An 18,955-nucleotide genomic window follows, 5' to 3' on the forward strand; every position below is an offset into this window, starting at 1 on the left:
GGGCCTTTGGGGTATTTTGTAGGGAACCCAGATGTTAGTCCTTAGCCCACCCATACACTTTTAGTACTGTTCCCAATTGTCTGTGACTGCTTGTTCAGGTATTCTTGCTTATTTCTCAGCAAACCTCTACAGGGTGAACCTTCCAGAAAATATCTAGCAAATGCATAAGAAGCCTGCTTATGAAAATGGCACAGCTTGTGCAGTGTCAGTAAATGAATAGTAGAGTACAACAGTGGTGTTAAAAGAAACAAATTGCAGCCTTAAGGTGTAGTGACTACTGACTTTAAACCACAAGGCAGGAAGATCAAAGCCCATCCCTAATTCATTGAGTGGTCCAGAGCATGTCTCTTACCTTGAGTACAGGCAACTTGTAAGAAATTTAAAGAAAGTGTATTGTGTCCTGATGTTGCAAGTCATTTGAGGTGGGGTTTGGCATTTGACAAATTACATCTCTCAGTTAATAAGAAAAAGATGCAGTTGGAGTAGTCTGAAGATCAGGAACACTAGAGGACTAGAAAATAAATGAAGCTGCTGATTCCTTCTTCTTGCTTATTAATGCAGATGAGAGAATCAGGATATCATTAAAAACAGCAATAGTCTATCCTTCTAGCTGTCAGCAATGAAAGCTGGTGCTAATGGTGTTATTTTATGGAGTCTGCTTGTGTGGTGGGTATTATTTCTCCTGATATGAGCAGACTGATGTCTGAGTGCAATTGGGTAAATGAACATTGTTTGCAATCAGGTACCCCTTTTTATAGCACTAGTGCATCCTTTGGCAATCTGGCTTTAACAAGACGATAGTACTAATATGCCATATAGTTTTAGGAACATGACACTGAAGTCAACTTAATGCAGTGCACTCCTTGCTTATTTTCTTAGTCCACTGTATCCTTTTTGGGACAAGATGGAAACAACCTTCCAGAGAAAAGATCTATCTCTATGGTGGCACAATGATTAGCACAGCTGCCTCACAGATCTATCATCCTGGGTTCAAATTCTCCTTTTTGATGTATATGTGGAGTTTGAATTGTCTCCCCATGCCTGCTTTGAGTTTTTATCCCTCATCCAATAGATGTGACTTAGGTCAATTGGCTATCCTAAATTTACCCTGTGTGAGGGCAGAAATGTGAGTGAATGGGTCCTACAACTAACTGCAGCCCAATCCAGTTCTGTTTCCTGTTTTATTCATGAAGCTGTTTTATAGGCTGTTGTCCCTGTGACCATCAAGTACATTAAACAGTTTTGAGAATATTATGTATGCAATCCAGTAACAGCTCATTTTCATAGCTCATTTTCAGCAATTGTAGGCCACGTTGTCACACTGCAGTCAGTATGGTAATCACCTGAGGCACACTCTCTGTATATTTTGGGGGCTGTAGTGGGGTTTGGTGTTTGCTATGGGGCCATTGTCCTGGCAAATTTGGACGTTTCTCAAGTCATACAGTAGACAATCCTGCTATTAGGTAGGTATAGCTAATGAAGTGGCCATTCACTATATGTGTGTGTCTGTATACACACCTAGGGAGATTAAAAAAAGTTCTTGGAACTGCCACTCTTGTCAGGACACTCCATAAAGGTATTCAGATTTCCCATTAAATAAATCCCAACAATACACTTCACTAAGTCAGTATTGAGTTGTGAATGTGTGATCATTTCAGCACTATTTGTCACATGAAGTCATAGTGAGCAGTAATTGAACTGGGTTCAACCACTGTGCCAGCTTGTTCTCTAAACGAAGTTTACACATTCTCCCTTTGGCTTTGTGGGATTTCCTCAGATGTCCTACTTTCTTAAATGTTAGAACATAATACATTTTACCAACAAGAAGAGACCACTCAGTCCATCAAGCATTTTGTTTAGCTAAGTTGTTCCCATATTTTATCTAGATCCTTCTTAATGGATGCTAAGATTTATGTTTCAGTTATAAATCTTGGTAGTTTGTTCCAGATTCCCACAACTCTTTGCATAAAGAAGTTCTTCATGGCTTCAGTGTTAAATCCATTTCTAATATGTTGAAGGGCCTTTTCAGCCCCAGCCTATAACCACTTTTCAGGTCGTTTCCAGGTCAGAGACTAGCCTATATTGGAACCAAGGACAACAGACAAAAGAATCCCCCATTAGCTCCATGTGTCTTTACAACCTTGGATGTTATGCTGACTGGTGATTCTAAATTGACCTTGTGTGTGTTTGTGCCCTGTGAAGAACTGGCACCATATTCAAGGTTGTTGTTTCTTTCTGCCTGATGCTTCTGGACCCCTGTGACTCTTAATTGGGTTAAGCACATTTAATAATACTTACAGTATGTTACTTATATTATATATTGTACTTATATTGTACTTATGTTAATTTGATTTGTGGGTCCTTTCATTTGGTGAGGATTTCCCAGTGTTGTATTTCATATTGTGATTTGACTTCAGTATATTTTAGATTTGTTTGATTATCTCATTATCATTTTCCTGTCATTTGCCTTGTATTGTAGCTTTATATATATATATATATATATATATATATATATATATATATATATATATATATTATTTTTTTTTTGTTCTTTATTTCGCCTTATACAATTTCTCGTGTTAGGAATTTGTTAGTTTTCGCATACCCCTTGGGGTCAGAGTGCAGGGTCGGCTATTGTAATAATAATAATTCATTACATTTATGTAATTACATGTACAGCGCCCCTGGAGCATTTGGAGGTTAAGGGCCTTGCTCAAGGGCCCAGCAGAGTAGGATCTCTTTTGGCAGTGATGGGGATTCGAAACGGCAACCTTCGGGATACCAACGCAGATCCTTAGCCTCAGAGCCACCACTCCGCCCAAATTGTAGTCTTTTAAACATTATAATAGAGTCATTTGAAAACAGTATTACAGTATAAAAAATAAAGATGGCATTATATGAAGCTCCAGGTGGTTAGAATAGAAGCATTCAGTAAATGAGTACAGGCACTAAAATAAAGCATGGGTGCTCAAGTAAAATCATAAGAAATACATAAAAAAAGTGTAATTGAGAAAATGTGCTGGTACCCAATTTGAGTCTGCCATTAAAAGAATCTGTCCTTAGCAGAACTGAATGGAGATAGTAATTGGAGGATCCACCAGTTTTTGCAAACTAGTTTTATCCTTGTGGGTCTCAGGTAGGAGTGGCATCCAGTACCTGAGTTGCTGAGTCTCAGTGGGAGGAACAGTTGGGGTTACAAAGTAAACTTCTGTAGTGAGAGAGAGTTGGCACTCATTTACACTGCTGTGCCTTCAACAGCAGGTGTTTCTAACATGTATAAATAGCAGCTAATCCTGTTCATTGAGAGTGTTGCAGAAGTGGGACAAGAATCTGCAGCTTTGAGGGGCTTATCCCCATTCCCCCCACAAGTCTTTATCAAATCCATTTGAGATGTGTTCTGTGTAGATTCAAGTATTATATTTTGTAAGGAGAGGCATATTATATGGATTAAAATATAAAACTATGTAATTGTCAAGAAAACTGAACATACTACTGCTACTAAAAGAATGCCAAAACAACAATGACAGGCAGTTCACCTCTTTCCAGTTACTTATTTTTGACACAAGATCTCTTCGTCCCTACCTTGCTTCCTTATCACTTAATCCGATACTCTTAACCCAAGCTCCAGGAAACACTGACGTACTTAGGCCCTTAATCCTCTGATTAGTTAGCATACATGCCAATCAAATCTGCTGCCCCTCTCACGCTGAGCCCCCTGGAGTGAGCTGCTTTACCTGCTTAGCTGTGTTTCCAAGCCCTGTTTGTTACCTGGACAGACCTAAAATGAGAATATAAAACATGCTGGTCTATGATTTGTTCATTTCTATAAGGCATATTGTGTGCCACTGCCTTTCTTTGACCATGAGTTGGACAGCATGTCCTAGACCATCACGTTGATAGTCTCCAGTTCCATAAATCTGTAGTTTAGTAGTTTGGCTCACCAGCTCACTGGTGCTAAGGGCACAAAGTATCATTGCAAGATCATATAGGGTGATAAACAGACCCATCCTGCAATGCCACAGATGGGCATAAATTCTTAAGCACTGTGACCTAGTGACCCAGCTGGACAGGCTGCAACTGTATTTCTACCATGTGACTACTAGAGGGCAGTGTTGAATGCTTCAAGGCCTAATACTTCCTTTATCCTCACAGACTTTCTTGGCTTATACTGGGGCCTACTTATGTTGTTCTTATCTGTGTGCTGCATCTGTCATGGCAGAATTTGCACAGTCATGAGCAAACCCTAATGCTTTTCCTCTCCCTATGTATTAACTTTATTGAGTGATAATTTGTTAGGAAAACTCATATACTGACAATAGAAATGGCCTGATTTCTTCCTTGTGATCTTAATGTGAGGTAATACTTTTAAATAAGAAGGAATCATAGACTAGGCCCAGCTCTACCATCTAGGTAAACTAGGAGGATGCATTTTGACGCATTCCAATCCCCTCTTGAGGAAACAGTTGATTGTCGATATGACATCCATGTATGACTCGTGCAAACCTTCAAAGCGGATTACTACACCCCACCACTCTGCAATCTGCAACAAAGCTAGCGCTGCTCCTGCTCCTAGGCACAGGTTGAGTGCCCAAGACCTGATAAAAATCATTGGCATTCTCAATCAGCAACTTATAGTAAATAAAAAGCAAGCTTGCTATTTTTTAATTTTTAAATCTCATCTCAGTCATGCAGGCACACATGTGTGAACATGTGCACAAAGAAAGGTGTATATACAGAATGAGGAGCAGGTCCCATAGAGGGCCCCAAAATTCTTTTGTTATCTGCATCGGATAGGCACAGCACATGTTGGCCCTAATAAAGATGACCAGTTGTTAGGATAGTTCTATTTTTGAGAATAGTGCACTTAAGACACCCATTACATTAGGGCACATTTTTCCTCAGCAGCCTGTTTCATCTCAGTTATGGTTGTCTGAGCCTTAGTCTTGATGACCTCTAAGTCCAGGTCCAGGTCCATATTCTGTATCTTTCCAAAAAAGCTGTCACTGGCCTCTTCTTCCTCTTCATCCTGCTCCACCATCTTCGCAAGGTCTTCAGGGAGATCAACATCCCCACCAGCCATCTGGATCTGTGCTTCATCATGCTCACTCTGTGGGAAGAAGGGCAGCTGGAATCAGGAATCTGGGGACAGGTAGCAAATAGGCACATATTCCCTTTTTATGGCTGCTTCATTTACGTGACAATGGTAACTTCTTTAGATCCCATCCTACAGCTTCCTTTATGCCTAGTTCCATTTTTAAATGAACACAATAGCATTTTAAAAGTTCTTCTGCACTAACTGAACATGTGTTAGTGGCCCACCTCAGTCCCCAGCAAAGCTGTTTATTTATTCATTTGTTGTTGGTGTAGGTGATACCAACCTGCGGTAGCCGATATTTGCCTCTCATGAGAACCCGTAAGCTGGCCCTCTCAGCCTTCTTCTGTGCAAATGCCTTGTCTCTTTCAATCCTGTTAAAAAAGCAGCAGACTGAACGATGTGAACACCTGTGATTTCTGCAGATACTCATTCATATAGTGAGGCACTTTGTGGACCTCCCAGACTATGGACTTTGGTCTGGACATTAACTAAGGTGATGTCTCTTCTTTCAAATTGGCAAAAGACAATAACATCTCAACTTCCTTCATGTCTCTGAACACTAGCACTACTTATCACAATTACTGATTCAAAGTAGTTTGAATTGTTTTCTCTTCTGTTTTACCTTTCTCACTGAGTAAAACATCTTGTGAATTTCCCATCGGGATTAATAAAGTATCTATCTATCTATCTATCTATCTATCTATCTATCTATCTATCTATCTATCTATCTATCTATCTATCTATCTATCTATCTATCTTGGGATGTCACTTGTTGCTAAGGGTGCTAAACAAAACAAAATTTGCTTGATTGCAGTAAGCTTGTACTATAAAGCTATGTGGCCAGTGGCTCTCTGTTTGAGGTCAGATTAAGGAAGAAATTGCAAAACACCACAACAATGACACAGTTGTAACATTCCCAAACCTACTTAATCCAGTAAAATTCAAGTAGGGCCGGAGGCTATCGTAGTAGCATTAAGTACTTGGAAGGAACCAACCCTGTAAAGGGTGACAGTCAATTGCAGGGTTCACTCATACACTACTCACCCACGCACACACACACAGAGCTAACTAAGAATTGCCAATTAACCTGACATGCACATCTTTGGCAGTAGAAACCACTGTGCCACCTGTGTTTCATACTCATTTTTAGGTATATCCCTAGACATACCTCACTATTCCATGCACTAGAGCAAAAGAAAATGTAATCATCCATGTACATGCATTCACAAAGAGCTATAATTGCAGACTCTGAGGTAATAGTGAACTGATTGCTATGTCCACTATGAAAGCTCAAGTCTCACATATACATTCTCAGGTGAGATTCTTCTCTCAAAATGAAACTAAACCCCATCCCCTTCCCTGTCAGTACTCACTTTTCCTCCACCAGCTGCCTCTGATATTCCTCAAACTCCTCACGAGTCATCCCTTTGGATGCAGCCGTCTCCTTCCCATCTCCTTCCTCCTTCTTTTCTTCCTCACTCCCTCCACCACTCAGGTTCTTCATTTGGCCCCCAACCAAAGTCTTCAGTAGGAATGACATTCTTGTCTGTGGTTGAGTAGTTTGAGGGGGTGGGGGTGGGGAGTAAAGAGAAGAAGTGGAAACTTTTCCTGGAAATGAAAGATGAATCAAGTGAAAGCTGGCTAGTCCCTGTTTAGTTTTTGTCTACTGTTTAGAGTTCTACAGCATTGACTAGAAAGTTGCAATTTTTGCAAAATTCAGTAGCACTGGGAAGACAGTTGCACTTCAGCACTCACCGTTTCAATGCTGATAATACTGGGTGGATGGCGTTACTCCAAATGAGAGAAAAAAAAAACTGAAAGCATGTAAGAAGCTTAAGTCATTAGAAGCAGCTCTTGTCAGCTGGCCAGTTTCACCTTGGTTAAAGGAGCTAATAGACCTGGGTTATCTGCCACATAGAGGAGAGACTAGGCTAGAGGCAGGTGTGCTATATGAGGTTCAGTTATATACCCCGGCCTCACCCTTCCACAAAGGCAGGGGCACTGAATGTTGGAAAGTTGAATGTTAATGCAGGCGTTAAAATAGTAATTGAATTGAGATGCACATGAAAATTGTATCAGCAACTCCCCTATGAGAATGTATTTGTCTGCAGAGAGAATAGCCACTCATCAGCCTCAAAGACTACAAGCCAATCTACTTTGACACTTTTGAGTTCACAAGATAGAATTGTATAGAATACATTGACTCTCATATGGAATTTTTTTTTTGTTAGAACATGCATTCCAACTGAAATCAATCTTTGGACAAGGTTTGGGTAAGGGCTGGAATGTGAAATCTCATTTATTACAGGATAGCATCCTCATATTGTTATAGAAGATCGCCAGTGTGGTAATCCTTTAGAAGGAATGTCCTTCTTTTGTTTACCTCTCCTGATTGTAGTGATGGCTGAGAATATTTCTTTTAATCTCTAATCTGCAGGATAGTCACTGAACAGAGACATTTTCACTTGATTCATCTTTGATTTCCGTGGAAGCTTCCAAAACGTCTTCTATTTACTCCCTACCCCATCTCACTACAAATGACATAAGGTAAGCAACAGGCAAAAAAATATATACAGTATGTGTAATTTATGGGTGGAGTTTTCCTTTAAGGCCAATATTATGTTGGGATTACAGGGACACAAGGAGCCAGTTGGCTCTAGTCTGCTGTCCTTGACACAAAAAGAGCCCAGCCTCAGACCTGGAAATAACGCCAAAAGTAGTCAAGGGCTGGGGGATTAAAAATCCCTTACAGATGAAGGAACGTTGGGCTGGGAGTTGGGAGGAAAGACAAAAAAGGGTTTAAATGGATACAGAAAGAGAAGCCAGAATATAGACAGGAGGTGAGAAAGAGGTATGTTTTAGTGTTTTTGTGGTTTAAGTTCCACAAGCACCTTATCTGATACGGAGGGATCAAGGGCATTAAAAAGTGCCAGAACAGCCAGTGGGTTTATTGTTTTTCCTTTTCTGTTTGATAGTTAGAGTTCTTCCTTATTCTCTCCTTATAGTACTATATTAGATATTTATTTAATAAAACACCTTTGTTTAATTCACTTTTGGTCTTCTATAAGTCATTAGGTGGCAGCTTGTAAATGCCCACTCCAGTCTACAAAGCAAATGAAGAGGACATCAGGACTGTTTGATTTTTCTATCATATTGGCCACAGCTCCCGCTGCTTAATATCCTGTAAATTCATACACTATTTATTTTTGCTTTGATATGTTAGCAGACTAAGAATCACAGTATTTTTTGTGTTTTTGGTCAGCATAATTAATGTTAAGCATTATAAAATTTCCTTCCTCATTTTGGTAAAATACCCGTGTACTTTTGCAAAGCACCAAAATATGAACCAACATATTTCATTTACAGGGAATATCATATCCAAAAATGTTAAAGTAAGAAACAAACAAGTTAAAACTCTTTCCACTAGCTGAAGTAAATAAAACAGTACAGGTTTCAAAGTGCAAACCTTTAATTTCCTTCCTCTGTTTCAGTCAACCATTCTGAGGTAAGTGGTAGCTAAGACAGGGGTTTGGTAAATTCAGATTTGGACAGCATATGTGTTTTCAACAATGCAAATCTATTGTGTCACATGGGTAAGTGAACAGTAAAAGAAGTTACAAAGAGGATTGTTCACATCTGGTCAACTGAAAGTGGACACTCTCTTTTCTATTACTACTGATTCTGGTGGTGGATGTATTTGGTCCAGGGCACATGCATCATGAGTTCAGGGAAGTGTGGCCATCAGATAAAACAACTCTGTTTATGACTTGCAGTACCTTTATGGTCCAAACAAGGCCAACTGAAGTCAGTGAAGTATGTTCTGCTGGCCTTCTGTCCAGTGACAATGTCTTCTTTGAAACATTTTTAACTAGTGGGTGAAAAATGTTCTGCTGACGTTCTGGCCACTGACAATGTTTTCTCTGAAGCATTTTTGACTGCAGTGGTGACATAACATTTTGAAGCTGGTCACCTTTGTAGTAGATGATCAGAAACGTGTGCTGGATCCATTGGGTGTATCTCAACTGATCAGACTTCAGTATTGTAGGAGGCTTTAATATTAAATTGGAAAGTCAGCAGAGTAGTGTATACTGTTCACTCTTCTTTTTTCAAAATACAAAGTCACATAGTCTAGAAGCAGAACTTTCCAACTCAATTAATAGTAGAAACTTAGTTTGTGGCCATAATGCTATCTGCAGTGGCCTGCGTCATGAACCTGAGGTTGATTTGCAGTCACGGTGTTCCTTCTCAAGTTTTTCACGCAACTTCCGGAAGGATGGTCGTTTACTTGGGTCGGACTCCCAGCAGGACCTCATCAGAGTATAGATTACAGGGGGGCAGTCATCCGGAGCTTCCATACGGTAACCCTGCTCAACTTTCTCCTTAACATCTTTCAGAGCCTGTAAGAAGAAGACATGACTAAGTTGCATGTAGAAACTGAATGTTATTAAGAAGACAATCTAATGATGAGAAGGTGTCACTTGGCCTTAAAACAAACCCTCCAACTGAATACAAACATGGAGCATACTCATGGCAAGATGCAAAATGTTTTTGCTAAGATTGTATTTAACACCAATAAGCAGACCACAGTGTGTGGCTGGCTAACCTGTGAGATAATATGACCTGTTGCATGACCGTCCTTAAATGCAGCATTTGTTCTAATATTCCCGTAAACATCATTATTTAGTGGCATAATTTAGTGTTTGTAGGCTAAACACTAGTAATTTAGTGTTTGCAAGTTTGGGTGCACAAAGGGACATAAAATCTTGCAGCATGATGTCAACAAACTCCTGCTGCAGGAATAGTAGCATATCTTTATTCGTGACCCAGTGCCTATATACAGTAGGTCATCACACTTACCATCTTAGGATATGGTTGCCTACCATACGAGTAAATCTCCCAGAGAAGGATACCATAGCTCCAGACATCTGAGCGGGTTGAAAATTTCTACAAAATAAATTAAAGAAAAGAACGGAAACCACTCAGACATTTTCTATTTTACTGCCCTATACAGTGTATGTCAGGTGACATGCTGATTCTCAGATATTGGATTACTAATAGCAGGTCTGCTTCCCTTTGATTTTAGCAGGCCTGATGTTGGGAGTCTTCACAGAGGCAGAGGCTTAAATGCATAGCATGAATGGAGATAGCCAGTGCTTTCTGGTTTGGGGTGGAGCGGGTAAAGAGAGAAGCTAATAGCTGGCTTAAAGAAAATGAAAAGGTGTTATAGCTTGGCACTTCAAAGGTGGAATAAAACCTTAATCCATCAGGAGTGCAATTGGGCCAGACTCTGCTTCCGCTGTTGCCAATTAAACTTGACACGCCTATTTAGTCTCACAAATAAGCTATGAGCCCACTAACCTCTTTCTTGAGAGCCTCTGGGGCTGTCCACTTGATAGGAAGCTTGGCATTGTCTGTGCTTTTAGGTTCTGCCTTGGCCAATCCAAAGTCACTGATTTTGGCTGTGTTCTCACTGGAGATCAAGATGTTACGAGCTGCCAAATCTCGATGCACAAGTTTTTTGGACTCCAAATACTCCATCCCTTCACAAACATCTCTATTCATTGGAACACAGAAGCAGTGCAGGCCCAAAACATTTAGTGAATTAGAAATATATGGAAAGACAAGTATAAACAGGATATCAGTGCAAAATAAGTATATGTACACGAACAGAAATACGTCAAAACACATCCTTCTATCTCCTAATGTCCAGACTTGGCACACATACTTAAAAGAGCAATGCTGGAGTGGCTAAATCCCAATGTGCTATCATCTAAATTATCAGAAGAGACCCACAAGTCACACTGAAAACAGTAGACATAGGACTGTTTGTTAGGAAGCTGAGACTAAATATGGAAAGCAATGAGAATGAATTTGTGGAGGTACTTGAAAATAACAGACATTCTCTTAATAAAAAACAATAAGATTCTCACAGTGAAAAGCGCAGCAATTGCTTAACATCCACAACAGAGCGCCCTCTTGATCTCAGATAGTTCACCAGGTTACCCTGAAAGAGACAGAGCAGCTTGATGTCAATTTCCACTGGTTTATATCTGAAGTCAGTTGGTTGGACCCCATACCCCACTTGCTACTGCTAGTATCTCATCCTATATTATCTTTGAGTACAGAAGCCTACCTTGGCCATTAATTCAGTGACAATGTGAAGTCCATTGTGCAAGATGACCCCCAGTAGCTGCACAAGATTCTTGTGCTGCAGCTTTCTGTAAGAGAGATACATAAATGAGCAGTATCAATACGAATCCTGAATAAGAACATCTGAAAGGGCCACCAGTACTATAAATGATCACAGCACCAAATAGCTGAGCTCTGCTTTTGCCATGATGTCTATCCTGCAACAAATCAAACTGAATGCTGTCCAGCAACCTTGATGTACTTACGTCATGACAACAGTCTCCTCTAGAAAAGCCTGGGCTGTGACATCACACTTGATGTTTTTCACTGCCACCTTTTTGCCCATATATTCACCTTCATATACAGCTGTGGGACAAGAAATTACAGAATAAAATGAGCAGAGGTACTCCATTTAAAGAATGTAACAAGCAATTGAGGTCACACCACCACCTGTTGGTAAAAACAAGGCACTGAATGCTTGCAAGTTCTGATAGTTTTGCAGGCCAAGGTAAGTCAGCATAAATCTAATGCAGGAGGTGGATGTCTTTCTTCTTGGTTCAGTTCATCCTTTTATATCAAGCCAGTCACATTTTCTATTTGGTTTATCTTGTTACAGTATGCCATCCTTCCCCTCTTACTCACCCCCAAACTCTCCCTCGCCGATACTGTTACCTAAGATCAATTTCTCCATGTCCAGCAGCCAGCCAGCTATGGGAAAATGTGAACAGAAGAATAAAAAAAAATCAAACTGTACTGAAAAGGGTTATTTAGATTTGACTTGTATGCTCCAACTCACTTACCTTTAGAGAGCTGTTCAGCAGCTGACTTTGTACCTTCTTTTTGCTTGGGCTTTAATAAAATGGTAGCAATTGAACCCTTGTTCTTCATGTAGAACTGGTAAAACAAGAGACACCCAAGTAAAATATCAACTCATCTCACACACGGAAACAGTGCTGCTTATTCAGGATCCTTCCGCACAATTTAACTGAAAGGAATCATTATCCCAATTGCTGCTTCATTACATTTCAGCGCAAGACAAAATGAACATCAGTATTTATGAATTAGCACATTGGTCAAAGGGTGAGTACCTCAATCATATCTATCAAGTTGTAGAAATACTCTGCATTATCAATGGTCAGCTTATTATCCTTATACATGACCCTGTAGTGGATGATCTCATTCTGAAAGCTCACACACAGCACATAGTCTCCGGGGTGGCGAATGGACTCTCGCACAAGGAAAAGACCATCTTCAGGGGGACGCAGCTTCTGCACAGCCACAGGACCTGAGATCTTCCCATGGAACCACCTGCAGAAAGGTTGACACAACTCAGTTTAGACAGAAGACTGCTTCTCTCCATGACTCAGAGATGCCAGCAGGGTCAAAAAGCTTCACTGAAGGTAGAAATATGGAAATACGGGGGGGTCATACATGGCTGGTATATTAGATGGGGTCATTTACAGTAGCTATTTGAGTGATCACTCAAAAAAGTTTTATCAGAACAGAAAATTTAGGAAAGAAAGAAATAGTATGGGTTGGATTACTTACGGCATAAGGCTGAGATTGGGGTCCACTCGGATGGCTTCTCTCTCCCGCACACTGCTAGCAGAGATGAGTCCTTCTTCACCACTCTGGTTGTGTTGCGCTATATAGAATCCCTTAGTCTGAACCAGAAAGCACATTTTCATTACCTTTCACAAAATGCAGATAATGCCTTTCCCTTAAATGATCATTATTGCAACATGCTCACCTGACTGACCTCCATAATGGTCACAAAGTCACCTTTGCGGTAGGCCAACTCACCAGGCTTGGGCTTACTGTGGTCACTCTTAGCAACACACTGAGTACCAGGAACCCAGCTTTTCTAAAAGGAGAACATGAAGAAAGGTTATAAGGCGTACTACAACAAAGATGCACTGATAACAAGATTGGTGGACCTCACCTGCTTTTTGTATTGAGCAGATGTTTCCTTTAAAAGACTAAAGGGAAGATCAGTATTTCTTGTATGAGTCTCTTTTTTTAACAACTTTTGAAAAGTATTTGTTGCCCATCCTTCTCCATTTGCAAAGGCATCTTATCAGCAATTTGACGTTCACTGTGTGAAATTCTACATGTAGGTTTCAGCCTGTTTTGACCCTGAATTGTATTAAAAAGAATTGAGAGTGTATGTATTTATGTATGCAGAGTCTTTTATCTGACATGAGTGCCTTACTGCTGTATTGTGGGAAATGACTGTACAAAAATAATCATTTAACAAGACAGGGCATGAATTTAATTTGTGGTACAAATGGTACAAGACTTGTACCACAGTCTTGGTCAGAGTTTTTGCACTCCCATACAGGTTGTTAACATTAGCACCTCAGATTTCTTTGCATTCGCTGTACTGCCTAAATTTTCCATCACATGGTGCACTCAGACACGACCTTAAAATAACATATTTTTTCTTTCTACACTTTTTTTTAAAGGTGCCTTATCTCTATTTCCTCTTTCCATATTTAGAGAGTTGTCAGCCACATATGTAATGGTGAATCTGAGATACACAAGCTCTCACAAAAATAAGAAGAACTGAAAGCTTTCACATGCTGTAGTTTGTCTACAGAGCTTTTAGGAAGTCAGTGAAACTTAGGCTCATCTCACTGATGGAATCCGTTGTGAAAAGCCACCAAAGTTCTTGAAAGTCACTGTTACAAATTGACAAGTGACTTTTAAAAACATACCTTTCAATCATAATTGTTAAAGAATATCAAATCAAACATTAGAATATAATGTATAATTTTATGCCCATGTTTATTTGATTATTACAGCTTATCTCTAATAAACCTTGTCCTTTAAATACAATAGAATAAATCTACTCAATATAGTGTAAACTCTAGTCCTGCATTTTCAGTTATTACTCCGTTTTTAATGTTTATTTGTTTATGTTAACCTGAACTGTGTTTCTGTGCTCCAGTGCTGACAGGATAGTCTCCAGCTTGCTCACAGACCAGAATTAGATTAAGCAAGTTGGAGAATGTTATATTATTTTATGTTATGGAAGGCAAGAGGCAGGCTTCTAAGTGTGTGGTCTGGCATAAATAATTCGTAATTGAATATTTTTTCACCAGGGATGTCTTTTTCATTATTTCTGCAATCAAATATCATTTTTGATTGTTTCTTAAATTTTTAACTTACTTTTGGCTAGTTTTATTGTGATAAAATGTTCAGTGACAAGTTAAAGTTGGGGCTACAGAACTGTATACAGGGCCCTGCAAAACAACATAAAAAATGAACAGGAAAACAGGCTGATAATGTCAACATGTGTCTTATGCCAGTGCTGATAATAGGCACTTCCACGCACAGATAATGCTTTATATTTATGCTGTATATCCCAGCCAATCAAGAAGCAGGATGTGCCAGACCAGGCAGAGAGAGGGGGTGAGAGAGACACACTAGACAGAAGCATGTTGTGCTTTCCCATGATATCAGAGAAGAGGTGACCCTGCTACTGGTAGGAATAATTGGCCCTTAGCAAAAAGAGAATATTCTAAATTGGGGCTGACAAAGGGCATACAGCCCCAATTTAGAATATTTATCATTATGCTGTACCCTTAGCAGAACAGATAGTGTAGTTACAGTCATGGAGATGTGGAACTTTGAGGCTTATTCAACAACTCGGAGATACATGTCGCTGGAGAAAGCTTTAGTGTGATGTTGCTGGAGCAAGTGCAGCATCTCCCCTGATCCCAGAAGTGAGTGTAATGTGGAGTTGAAAGGTGCCTTAAGCTCACAGATTTAGAAACTGTGGAGTCAGGAGTTGGACAGGACAAATGTGCAGCTAGAGAGTTAAAGAGAAGCTACTTTGTACAGAGAAACAAAAAGACCGAAGATGAAGTGGGTGGGCAAGTGGACAAGTTATCCTATTCCATTAGACATGTTCAGCACATATGCAGCTTGCCCAAAGAGGCTGCAGTTTTTGTTGTTTTCTTATTATTTTGTACTTTTCTTGACACCTTGCATTTTCCCTCATTTTGTGTTTATCTTTTGTACAAGGATGCTTATAAGAGTGACTCTTTGTGATCCATATACAGGCTTTCTCCAAATTATAAGCATCTGATTTACAAAAAATGTGCATATATGAAGAAATTTAATACCCTTTTATGGTTTACAAACCAAAAAAAAAGCATTTTTTTATTATGGTGATCAAGTTTGGAGCAATTTGAGATATGTGCCACTGGTGCTAACACCCAATTGTTTTCACTGTCATTCCAAGTGTTCCAGGCTACAACTTGAGGAGCTCAGAGTTGCAGGTTGTTAATATTGGAGACAGTCATTCTTATAGCCGAGACTGTCTGTTCAAAACTGTTCTTGCGGCAGCTTGCCTAACAGGATAGAGCTGCAAATACAGGCTGTAACAAGGTGTACTTGTGCATTCACTCGCTATGGGTTCATGCAACTTGTGTAACTCACATGTTTTATTATGATATCATGAGAATCATAATACAAATCATAGCTCCTCAAATAGTTGGAAAAGCCCAAGACATGTTGAAGGGCATTTCTTTTGAATGATTTGATTAAGCATAACTAAACAGCTTTATTAAACTGTATTTAATGTCTTATTAGGGTTTGTTCTGATTACTAATGTTATCATTATGACATCATAACATCTGTGGCGGAGCGACAGGCGCTGAGCAGGCTCCTGTCAATCATGGAGAATCCACTGCATCCATTGAACAGTATCATCTCCAGACAGATGAGCAGCTTCAGCGACAGACTGCTGTCAATGTCCTGCTCCACTGACAGACTGAGGAGATCGTTTCTCCCCCACACTATGCGACTCTTCAATTTCACTCGGGAGGGTAAACGTTAACATTATACAAGATTATTGTCTATTATACCTGCCTTGCACTCTCCACCTTGCACTTTTTAACTTGCACTGTGTTTTTATCACTCTTTAATTAATATTGTTTTTATCAATATGCTGCTGCTGGAGTATGTGAATTTCCCCTTGGGGATTAATAAAGTATCTATCTATCTATCTATCTATCTATCTATCTATCTATCTATCTATCTATCTATCTATCTATCTATCTATCTATCTATCTATCTATCTATCTATCTATCTATCTATCTATCTATCTATCTATCTATCTATTATGCTAATTCTGTCAATTTTAAGAAATGTACTGTTAGTTAAACAAGAATAGAAGAATTTTTTGGGACCAGGAAATATGTTTTCCATTTAAATAGTGGTAATTGTGTGTGTGTGCATTATGAAAATCCATCTTATAAAGAATTATTATTCTATTACTGGGAAAACCAGAGCAAATAACTTTTAAACATACTTATTGTAAATCATAAATAGTACTCGAAAGTGTATAGTTAATTTTAAATTACACTTTACTTCAGTGGTTTCTTTGGATGAGAGGAAACATCAGGGGCTATATAGGAATAAATATATCACCTGCTCCCCTAATACAGACAGTTTAACATTCCCATTCAGACCTATTTGCACATTTATAAGATATGGGAGAGAAACCTGAATGCCCAGAGAAAACCCACAAAGACAAACAATAGAACCTACAATTGGGCTGGCATTTGAACTCAGGACACTGGAGCTATAACTTAACTATTTTGCCGCCCTTGCTCAAATCTTGATAACATTGTCTTGATTCCATTTCACATTATGATTGAACGATATGCAGCAAATGAAGTACACAGTGAAATTTCTATAAAATACCATATATTTTATAGGAAGAAGAATTTTTTAGGGACAGTTTTACAATATGTATATTTTGCCTGTGACTTGCAATGTGTAATATTACTTACTATCATTCTGTAGAAAAGTCCTTCAGGATGTGGGCTAGGGTGCTGTATAATTTGTGCTTCCTCACTTGACTAATATGCCAAAACAATTCCCCTAGTACTCATATTCATCAAATGTATCAGAGTAGGGAAACAGCGCTAACTAGCTCAAAAATCTCAACACATGCAAATTTAGTCCTCCTCTTAAGAGTAGGAGTAAAAGTCTTTTATCAGTTTTCCTAATTTATGAAACTACTCCTAACCTCACTGGGATTCAGCAGAGCTCGTGGGCTGTCCAAAGTCATTAGGAGCTGACAGATGAAAGTGAAAGGCTGAATGTTTTGGAAGCATTAGACAACAATGAACTTGCAGTAAGATATAGATCTTATATAGATGGAATAATATTCGTAACAATGTGTATGACTGATCAATCTAAGTGGAGAAGCCATGAGCTTTCGGATGAAATGAAAGTGTTGGTAACGTTATGTTGTTTTGCCATAGGGAAAATGCCCCTTTGTGATTTGGATATATCGCAACCAACCCCTTCTTGAATTTTACACCAAAATTTGAATGCCCTTACAACACATGAGGTTTATACATGCCCCATTATCCATGTCGGCTAATTTTGAAGCAATGCTGCATTCATGCAAATCAGCACACATACAGTATAAAGATCTTTGCCCTAAGTGTGGATGAGCATGGAAATGTGAATATCAAAACAATATCACCGCATCAACACACAGGTGCATATGAATGCAAATTGTACTGTAACAGCCAGTATATTACCCTAAAGATAAGTGGGGCTGGATGGGCATGCTGTCAAAAATGTCAAACAGGCATGCTGGGTTCTGCATTCCATGAACCCCTGGAATATTTGCATTACTCTTTATGAGCCCGAGAAGGTTCAAGAAGCTAGGCGGAGCCCTCCAGGACGAGAGATGAATAGAGCCTCACATAAGTTAAAAGTTTATCTTGATGAGGTACACGGAACATGAGTCTGAAAGAGAAACAATAGAATGTGACTTCAGAAGAACACTAAACTGAACACTAAAGAAGAATGTGGCCTATTTCAGTAACTTTGCAAGGCATTTTCCATGGCCATAACAGCGGGTGATTTTTCTGAAAGAATGGCTATGGGTCATTCATTGTTAAATACTGTAAATGTGCCCATTGTCAAGCTTTACTCTCATTCAGTGTGTGTGTGTCTCGGTCTTGCCATCTCAGTGTTCATTACAGTATCATTTTTGATGTTGTGGCAACAATTATGTGTATCTTAGAGCAATATCCTACCTTATTATGTTTATCTTCGTCTTCTCTCTTACTACTTTGAATACTGTATTATTAATTATTACTATTATTATTATCTTTTTGGTGATGCCTTAGTGTTCGTATCAAATAACAACAAAACGTTAGAAAGAGTGTCAACTTGCAGCTTGGGAGGCCATGAAATTGTTATGTCATTCATTTTCAAATGTGGCATCCTACTCCTTGCTAGGAGTGGCAAGCTTCGTAACTGCTTCTCATGTCTTACTCTGAGGAAGGACACGTTCTTATACTAGACACTGATCTTAATCAAGTGTACATAAGATTAAGATGAAAAACATGAACTGGTGTAGCTGTTGTTATTGTAAATGTGACTTTCTTACAATATAAAAAGTTGCATTATAAATACGGTGATCAAAAGATTTACCACAGTGGAAAGTAGAGACTAATGATGGTGAAAGACAAGAATGTCTACGTTAAAAGCTTAGGTTTTGAAAAAAGAAACTAAGAGCCTTTCAAACATTTTGGTTTATCTGTCATTTTCTTTAAAGTTACACTTTGTGTGCTTCATGCTTGATATTTTTAGTCCGCTATACTATTGTCATTTTTTTAAATTGATACCAAAACAAGGGTATGACGTCTGTGAAAGGTCTAGACATTTTCCCCATAACAGCACAGAGCACATTC

The 18,955-nt window shown here is 39.1% G+C and overlaps 2 protein-coding genes across 4 annotated transcripts in view; both read right to left on the bottom strand.

Annotated features, from left to right (window-relative positions):
• Positions 1-4,648: 4,648 nt before the first annotated feature.
• On the bottom strand, positions 4,649-8,238 carry cplx4c (complexin 4c). Its single transcript, XM_028814692.2, has 4 exons — positions 8,147-8,238; positions 6,469-6,703; positions 5,379-5,466; positions 4,649-5,107 (listed from the first exon to the last, which is right to left on the bottom strand). Exons 2-4 carry the CDS (start codon positions 6,633-6,635, stop codon positions 4,877-4,879), a joined length of 486 nt encoding a protein of 161 aa, XP_028670525.1. The 5' UTR covers positions 6,636-6,703; positions 8,147-8,238; the 3' UTR covers positions 4,649-4,876.
• A 299-nt stretch (positions 8,239-8,537) lies between these two features.
• Positions 8,538-18,955, bottom strand: part of matk (megakaryocyte-associated tyrosine kinase) — a 30,802-nt gene continuing 20,384 nt past the window's right edge. For all 3 annotated transcript variants that reach the window (XM_028816291.2, XM_028816292.2, XM_051934353.1), the window contains 11 exons: positions 12,975-13,088; positions 12,773-12,888; positions 12,313-12,532; positions 12,025-12,118; positions 11,867-11,932; positions 11,491-11,590; positions 11,229-11,313; positions 11,026-11,099; positions 10,454-10,649; positions 9,953-10,039; positions 8,538-9,492 (listed from right to left, as the gene is read on the bottom strand). In XM_028816291.2, the coding sequence (XP_028672124.1) occupies positions 9,301-9,492; positions 9,953-10,039; positions 10,454-10,649; positions 11,026-11,099; positions 11,229-11,313; positions 11,491-11,590; positions 11,867-11,932; positions 12,025-12,118; positions 12,313-12,532; positions 12,773-12,888; positions 12,975-13,088 (1,344 nt within the window). In that variant the 3' untranslated portion in view covers positions 8,538-9,300. The remainder of the gene's footprint in view (positions 9,493-9,952; positions 10,040-10,453; positions 10,650-11,025; positions 11,100-11,228; positions 11,314-11,490; positions 11,591-11,866; positions 11,933-12,024; positions 12,119-12,312; positions 12,533-12,772; positions 12,889-12,974; positions 13,089-18,955) is intronic.

The sequence above is a fragment of the Erpetoichthys calabaricus genome, chromosome 12 (genome assembly GCF_900747795.2).
Source record: "Erpetoichthys calabaricus chromosome 12, fErpCal1.3, whole genome shotgun sequence".
In the NCBI taxonomy this organism is placed as follows: Eukaryota; Metazoa; Chordata; class Cladistia; order Polypteriformes; family Polypteridae; genus Erpetoichthys; species Erpetoichthys calabaricus.